Source organism: Littorina saxatilis, linkage group LG2 (assembly GCF_037325665.1).
Source record: "Littorina saxatilis isolate snail1 linkage group LG2, US_GU_Lsax_2.0, whole genome shotgun sequence".
In the NCBI taxonomy this organism is placed as follows: domain Eukaryota; kingdom Metazoa; phylum Mollusca; class Gastropoda; order Littorinimorpha; family Littorinidae; genus Littorina; species Littorina saxatilis.
In genome coordinates, this window is record NC_090246.1 from 77,977,251 (window position 1) to 77,985,902 (window position 8,652).

The 8,652-nt window shown below is 42.6% G+C and overlaps 1 protein-coding gene across 3 annotated transcripts in view; it reads left to right on the forward strand.

Annotated features, from left to right (window-relative positions):
* LOC138959778 (ly6/PLAUR domain-containing protein 6-like) overlaps positions 1-3,507 on the forward strand; it is a 35,368-nt gene extending 31,861 nt beyond the window's left edge. For 2 of the 3 annotated variants that reach the window (XM_070331388.1, XM_070331390.1), the window contains exon 5: positions 1,623-3,507. In XM_070331388.1, the coding sequence (XP_070187489.1) occupies positions 1,623-1,835 (213 nt within the window). In that variant the 3' untranslated portion in view covers positions 1,836-3,507. The remainder of the gene's footprint in view (positions 1-1,622) is intronic. The other variant, XR_011453796.1, reaches the window with a different exon arrangement.
* Positions 3,508-8,652: the final 5,145 nt, after the last annotated feature.

An 8,652-nucleotide genomic window follows, 5' to 3' on the forward strand; every position in this document is an offset into this window, starting at 1 on the left:
GCTCTGACGCAGGATTAAACTCAACATTCAGACAGTATATCGAGATTACTTGGCACAGAACACGATTTTCTTAACTGGAGGAGAAAATCAAGAAATGAAACATTAAAAAGTTCTTAAAAGTGTATACGTGGCGTGTAATGGAAATTGCAACTGAATATGAGTCATGTAAGCATTTGAACCTAAAACAAATAGAAGATTAAAACTACAGTCACAAAAAAATATATATATTGCAGTCAAACGTTTAAATATTAATCCATTGAAACTGTATTCTAAACAGAAAAAGCAAAAACAAAACGGGCCCTGGTGTTCCAAACGCAAGAATTAAGCAATCATATCGTGGACAGTGAATGCCTCTTTAAAGACGGATCAGATTGGAATGCAACAATAATATTGACTGTGCGATTTTAAGGTATATAGGCTCTTGTAAGGGATTAGTTACAAACAATACTGTCTTGACTGTTGGATTGTATTGAATATGATATGGGGATTAGGCAGAGCAACAATTTAATTCGCACGGATTGAAGTGTTGGCTTTAAAGCTGAAGCACGCGTCTCCCGTAGACGAGGGAGGAAGAAGTCAATACTGTTTCTCGTTTCGGCCCATCCGTTTCGCTAATCTGACAAGCCATAAAACTGCTAGAAGATTTCCTGTCTCCCTTTTGTGTGGAGAGCAAATATAGAGAAGAATTATACCGACGAAGGCTGCACAAAAATTATATGATTGTTGGGTTTGCACTTGTTCACCTTAAATCATTGAGCTAGAATGAGTGATTGTTTACCCCATATAAACATGAATTATGTCTCATTTGTGTCCATGACGGTGCAAACTGCAATAAGAGTCATTGTTTTCAAAAAACAAACAAACACAAATAGTGTACAAATGAAGTTTGTGTTTTTTTAATAAAAAAGAGTGAGCCCTTGTTTGCCCAGCAGAAACTAATAAAGGCGACACTTGAAATTCAAGAAAAAAATTCACTGCACTGTCTGTTATGGAAAGATGGACGTTTACTTTTGAAACAAATGAATTGAATGTTTTTCTTATCGTAGAAAGGTTTCTTTTTTGAAATTATTAAACCACCGTAAACCTCGTGTCTTTTCTCTAATGACTCCGCACGGAAGGTATCGCTTTAAATTTGTGTAGAATGTGGATGTTGGTCATTGATACAAAGTCTGAAGATGATTAGAGGATCCACTTTCTCTAATCCTACTCAAGGGAACACCTGCGTGAACCAGGCCTCCAGTGGACGCGGTCTTCAAAATGTTGCGATATTTCTGTCCAGCCCACCTAGTCTGTAAAATGGCGGAGAAAAAGCTCATGGGGTGCCTGTGTCACTGTTAGATTACAAAGAAGCAAAAACGCACCAGGACACTCCTCACCCCCCCAAAAAAAGTCTGAATCGCAATCCGACCGTCAAACAGCCCAAGAACAATATACTTGGCAAAGAAAGAAAAAAGGAAAGAAAAAATCAAAAAACAAACAAAACAAAAATCAAACCAACAATCAAACAACCCCCTCCCCCCGAAAAAAGATTTTTTTTTTGGTGGTGTCTGCAGTGGTTCTCAATTTAATTTAAAAAAAAAAGGTTTTACATTCATATGTTTTGTGTTTGTGTGTGTCTGCAGGAGTGCACGTCATGCTGCGACTACAGCTACTGCAACCAGGAGGTCCCAGTCAACCGCAGCACCGCCCTGCAGCTGTCCAGTTTTACTGCAACCAGTGCATCTCACGCCTGCGTCTTACGACCGCCCGCTTTGCTGCTGGTGCTGTGCGTTTTGACTGCTGTCCTGCGGGTTTCCTTGTCGTGCAGACTTTCCTCATATTTGTTGGCTTCATGATGACACAAGGGTTCAGATTTTATGGACTTTACTGGCATGTTTAAAGTCTCGTCTGCGTTGATGCTCAACGACCCAATGAACGAGCTGACATGTGACCTGTCCGGGCTGCTTGCCAGACCGTGCTGGAAGTTGTTACTTCGAAGGACTGGTCATGGACTGCATGGGGCTTTCAGATAAGATGCCTGACTGCTAGCAGACCAGAGGCCTACTGCAATATGTGAAGGTAGCAGACCAGATGACTGCTGCAATATATATGTGAAGGTAGCAGACCAGAGGCCTGCTGTAATATGTGAAGGTGGCAGACCAGATGACTGCTGCAATATGTGAAGGTGGCAGACCAGATGACTGCTGTAATATGTGAAGGTGGCAGACCAGATGCCTGCTGCAATATGTGAAGGTAGCAGACCAGATGCCTGCTGCAATATGTGAAGGTAGCAGACCAGAGGCATGCTGCAATATGTGTGAAGGTAGCAGACCAGAGGCCTGCTGTAATATGTGAAGGTGGCAGACCAGATGCCTGCTGCAATATGTGAAGGTAGCAGACCAGAGGCATGCTGCAATATGTGAAGGTAGCAGACCAGAGGCCTTCTGCAATATATGTGAAGGTAGCAGACCAGAGGCCTGCTGCAATATGTGAAGGTAGCAGACCAGAGGCCTGCTACAATATGTGAAGGTATCACTGAGACTGTTGTCCTTAAGATATCGGACCAGAGGCCTGGCTGCTGTGCAGTGTGAAGGTATCAGACCAGAGGCCTTACTTTTTACAAAACGTAAAGATTAAAACTTCGAAACATTTGACTTTCCATTAGAGACGCTGAATTCTTTTTAGATTCGGTTGCAACAAAGTTCCCGTGGCGCCCGTTTAGCTTTTGCGGAACTGAACGATAGAAGTCTACGTGTTTTGGCTTACGTGTCATTCAGAGTGTTTTGAGTTTGGACTGACTCGGCTAAAAAGGCTTCATGAGTACCGTGGTAGCCTATCTTTGTTTCTAGACCTAAAACAACGTTCTCCCACCTAAAAGACATTGCCGTGTTCACGCTAGATAACGTAAAATGGTAGTGAAGACTTAATTTTTTGATATTCCCTCTTTGTTTTTGTGTGTGTTTTTGTTGGCTACTCCGGGTATCGTGCAATTCTGTCCTCAGCCATGGAGCATATTTGTTTGTGTGCACGTTATACAAAATATTTCTGTGCAGAGAGATTTACTCAACTTGTTGGCTTTTGGACATTAGTCAAGTGAAAGTTTAGTAATGATTGTGCGTCTTCTGGTACACAGGGAAAACTCTGTTCTGACAGTCTCGGTACCTGTGTGTTCTGTACTGTACTCACCAAGCAGCAAATTCGTGGACAGTTATGTGACGGAAAGGGGCACTAACGTCGAAATCAGAGCATTCGCATAAACGAAGTGTGTTCATTTACGGTGTGTGAAATGTAATCATTTGAACTTATGTTTACCAAGCTCAATTTCTGTAACTGACCATAATAATATTATAGTTGTCAGTGTGTTTGTGTGTGTGTGTGTGTGTGTGTGAGTGTGTGAGAGAGAGAGAGGGAGAGAGAGAGAGAGAGAGAGAGAGAGAGAGAGAGAGAGAGAGAGAGAGAGAGAGAGCATGGATAAACTTAATCAACATTGTGTTATGTTTTCCGTGATGCACATTAAATCCACAACAAAGAAGTCATCTGTGTGCGTGTGTGTGTGTGTGTGTGTGTGTATGTGTGTGTGTGTGTGTGTGTGTGTGTGTGTGTGTGTGTGTGTGTGTGACAGTGCTGTCATATATTGCAGACTGACTGTGCGAAACGGTTTCATGATCCTTCAAGTGAAAAGACGAAAGGAGAAGAAGAAAAGGAACGTGAAGACACGTACTGACCTGAGCAGTATAAGGGCGGATTAGCCAAATAATAATTTCACACTAAACAGAAATCGTGAAAAACTTGCAAGTTAAAATGAACAAACACCGGATATGTGATCATAAGGTTAATTGATAGACCTTATTTCCTTTACATGCACGCAATGTGGAGCAGAATTAGAAACCCTGAGCATTTTGATGCTGGTGTAAACTCAGTGTCAGCTTAGCCGTTTACCCTGCGGCCCTTGTCTACGAAGACCATTCGTTAATATGCACGCTGTGAGGAGTAAAATAAGAGACACTGGGTTATTTGATGCCGTGTGTATTGTGAGTTTGCCTATTAACCGCCCTCCACATTGAGCAGCAGTTTTCACAGCAGTCGGTCAAATTATGTTGTTTTTTCATAACGTTTTTACAGCTGCGTTCCATTCTATTCAGACTCAGCTAAGCCTCCGCATAGTGTCACTTCTATGGTTTTTATACGCCTGACCTCTTTGGGCCCATACTGAGCGCGAGCAGTTCTAAGCAAAACAGACAAATACAAGACTTTACAAATGGTCCCACGCGAAGAACGGTTGCGCTGATCACGTGCAGCGTTGAAACGTGACTCCTGGGGTAATGCAAGATTTTTCGCCAGCCTAAACAGTTTATGTGATTCTGGGTGTTGTGTTTCTCGGGTGGATTTTCTTTCTAACACTTGCCTCGTAAAGATCGTCTTTAAGAAAGGATTAAGGAAACGAGAAGACACAAAAAGGGGGATCATGTGTGTTGTCATCAGCATGTCAGAGCAGACACCAGAGACGAGATTTGCGGAAGGAGTGACACTGGCAGTCTTGACTGAGTTCCTTCACGTAGTGCCGTGTATATAACATCATGCAGAAGTATATCATACTACACTCTTCAAAAAAAGTTAAGGATCGGTTGAAAAAACGGATCTAATTATAAAAAATTGCCAACAAATTAAACATCATCATAATAATTAAAAGATTAATGTGTTTGAATTAACAAATGAACAATGAGTCTTGACCTAGAATTTCGTTTGGCAGGCAGAGTTATTTCCCTTTGTGGGACTTCTCAAAAGCTTCTGCATTTTGGAAGAAAAAGGGTGTTTTTGTATAGCCCCATGAAATTTGCGGAACGCATGCCAGGGCAAAAGGTTGTGATGCACGTGCTACAATAGGGTACTGGCAATGAACATCGCTCACCAGCTTGTGTTTAAAGGTTGACACGCTGACACAATTATGCACAGTAGCAACATGCCTCCACGAAGAAAACTGAGCGATTTGGATAGAGGAAGGGCAATAGGATGGCTACAAGACGGTGTTGCTGCCAGGCAAGTGGCCCAGAGGCTTGCAGTGGCTCCCTCTGTCATCATCAGACTAAAACAGAGATTCCACGCAACTGGAAGAGTGCAGGAGCGACAACGTTCTGGTTGGCCCAGAGTCACCACACAAAGAGAGGATCGCTTCATTCAGAGGCAGGCCATGCAACAAAGAATGGCTACGGCAAACAACATTAGGCAACGCCTACAAGCTACCACCAACACTGTTGTTAGTGGTCAGACGATCCGAAACCGCTTACACAACTTTGGCTTGCTTGCAAGGCGTCCAGTCCGAGGAACAACCCTAGCTGACAGCTAATCACCGAGCAGCACGCCGAGCCTGGTGCACTCAACATGTGAGGTGGCAACGTCAGCAGAGGGCTCAGGTGTTGTTTACAGATGAGTCCCGCTTTTGCTTGGAACCTGCTGATGGTCGCATATCCGAGTGTGGAGGCTTCGCGGAGAGTGCTTCGCAGAAGGCGCTGTTCTGGAACACAGCGTTTTGGCGGAGGCTCTGTGATGGTCTGGGGAGGGATCAGCACACGTCTAAGGACACCTCTGTACCATGTAGTGGGCAACTTGACCGGTGTCCGCTACCAGAATGAGATCCTGCAATCCCTGGTCGTTCCAGCCCTCCAAGCGATCGGCCCTCGTGCGATTCTTCAGGATGACAACGCACCTCCCCATCGCTCTGCAGCTGTAAACACCTTCATCCAGCAGGCCAGGGTCAACAGGATGCTGTGGCCAGCCAACGGCCCGGACCTGAACCCCATAGAGCACATGTGGAACGAGCTTTGTCGTCGGGTACAGCAACATCACCCTCCTCAGTCCTGCCAATCTGGGTCAACTGCTGCAATGGCTCCTGCAGGAGGGGAATGGAGTTCCCAGAGCATTCATATGCAACCTGATCCACTCCATGCGCCAACGATGTGTTGAATGCCTGGCACACAACGGAGGGCACACGCGTTATTGACACTGATTCACATTGTTGTGAATTCCATTTGCGAGGGTTGTCACGTTTGACACACTCTAGCTAAATTGTCGCTGCTGCGTTCGATCTTTGCTTTGTTTGTCATTACTCCTTGGTTGTTCAATTATATAATTTTTAAACAAGAAGAGCAAACGCTCGATCGAGTCACTTTCGCAGTTCTGAATATTATATGAGGCATCAGATGGACAGGAAGAAATTGCTATTCACAACACAATGAGTCACGTTCACATAAAATTTGAGCCCGGTCACTTTTATAGTTTCCGAGAAAAGCCCAACGTTAAGTTGTGTGTTGCCGAACAGAAAAGGCTAGTTATCTCCCTTGTTTTTCTGATAACGTTCGTAAAAGGCTACAGATGTAAATACTTTGATGTAAAGAATAATCCTACAAAGTTTCAATCACATCCGATGAACTTTGTCAAAGATATAAAATGTCTAATTTTTCCTTTGACGCTGACCTGTGACCTTGAAAAAGGTCAAAGGTCAACGAAACCATCGTTAAAGTGTAGAGGTCATTGGAGGTCACGACTAAACAAAATATGAGCCCGATCGCTTTGATAGTTTCCGAGAAAAGTCCAACGTTAAGGTGGTGTCTACGGACGGCCGGGCGGCCGGACAGACTAACACTGACCGATTGCATAGAGTCACTTTTTCTCAAGTGACTCAAAAATGAAAGAATTCGGTCTTGTCTGATAATTTATTCATTATGGATTCTTGTGCAAAAGTCTGACACCCCATACTCAAGTTTCATACATTATCCTTAAAAATGAAGAGCTTAGCGCATGCTTTTCGTTTTATTTCTCTCCTTGGCAATCTTTGAACTTACATAAATCTATCTTTCAAAACTGTCATGTCACTTTTAATTACTTTTTCTCAAGCGAAGATTGGAAGCTGCCTGTCAAAATTGGTATGGGTAGTAGAAGCATTTCAGTGCAACATTTATCATGTTAAAGGATCTTTTACACGTTATATTTCGTTCTCAGAAATTAGCGCGTTAAGCACTATTTTTTGTTTGTTATCTATGGCATTATAACTACTTGAACTTACAGTAAAAAACATCTTATCAATTTTGCGAGGGGTAGACTCAAGCTTCAACTCGTCACCAAGAATCAGAAACTAGCAGGGAAACAACCGCTGTAAGTTGCCCTTCAACAGGAAGCAAGCTGGTTGCCTCCCCTGGAGACCTTTTCTTCTTGTGTTGTTGTTTTGGCTTGTTAGTCATCTTGTCCGACTTTTTAATGAAATCTCTCCGGTTAATTTGTTGCTGAAGAATTCAAGTCTAGTGAGAAGAAACTTAATTTCAGTTAAGACTATAACTGTGATCAAGTCTGGACGCTTTAATTGTTGTTACAGTGTGTAGTTGAAGCTGTTGTGCAAAAGAGGGAACATATTTCAGCAATGTGTTGAAATAATTGTACATGTTCTATGGAATACTTTCTTTCTTTATTTGGTGTTTAACGTCGTTTTCAACCACGAAGGTTATATCGCGACGGTCTATGGAATATATTTATTGTGAAAAACAAGTCCCTTCATGTGAGAGACATATGCACAGTTAGCTAACAAGCTCCCCGACCCCCTCACGGTAATGGAGAAGAATATAAAATGTGTTTGTGTGTGTGCACGCACACGTGTGTTGTTTCTACAATATTAATTAAAACCCGATTCCAAATTTTGTGAGTAAGTTCTCCATGTATTTGCTATGCACATTCAGACTTGGTTGTGCTGATACTTAATGGCTGCATGCTGTTTTGTGTCTGATTATGTCTCCTAAAAGAACTGATGAAATTGGTGAACTTCTTCGTTCGTGGGCTGAAACTCCCACGTACACTCGTGTTTTTGCACGAGTGGAATTTTACGTGTATGACCGTTTTTACCCCGCCATTTAGGCAGCAAATACGCCGCTTTCGGAGGAAGCATGCTGGGTATTTTCGTGTTTCTATAACCCACCGAATTCTGACATGGATTACAGGATCTTTTCCGTGCGCACTTGGTCTTGTACTTGCGTGTACACACGAAGGGGGATAAGCCACTAGCAGGTCTGCACATAAGTTGACCTGGGAGATCGGAAAAATCTCCACTTAACCCACCAGGCGGCCGCGGCCGGGATTCGAACCCTCAACCTTCCGATTAAGAGGCCGACGTCTTACCACCCCGCCACAGCGCCTGTCTAATTGGTGAACTGAAAGAGGAACTTGCGTCGACCCTGCTACTGTGACAATTTACAAGGCTTGTTAGGGTTTTGCATAAAATGAAAGCTTTTATTCTGTTGAAGTCAGTCATTATACAAAAATAATAATACATTTAGAAAAGCAAACTAAAGCAAAAGCTTATATATTAAATGGTCCAAAAAAATACAAAGCACCAAATGGTCAGGATAGCAGAAGCAACACAATTGGAATATACTATGCACAACACATGACAAAATTAACCAAAACGTAAACAAACACAGCAAATATAAAACAACAACAAGATGGGGTAAAGATAGAGATTAGGGGCAAGCACATAGAAAATTTAAAAAAAAATACTGCATGAGCTTTTAATACTTGTTAGCAAATAAGCTGTAATTCAGTTGAAGACTCACCCTGTTGGCTTATAGTGTATCATCCCATTCACAACACAAAATACAGTTGCATAATAAAAGGGAAATAAAGTTATTTGCA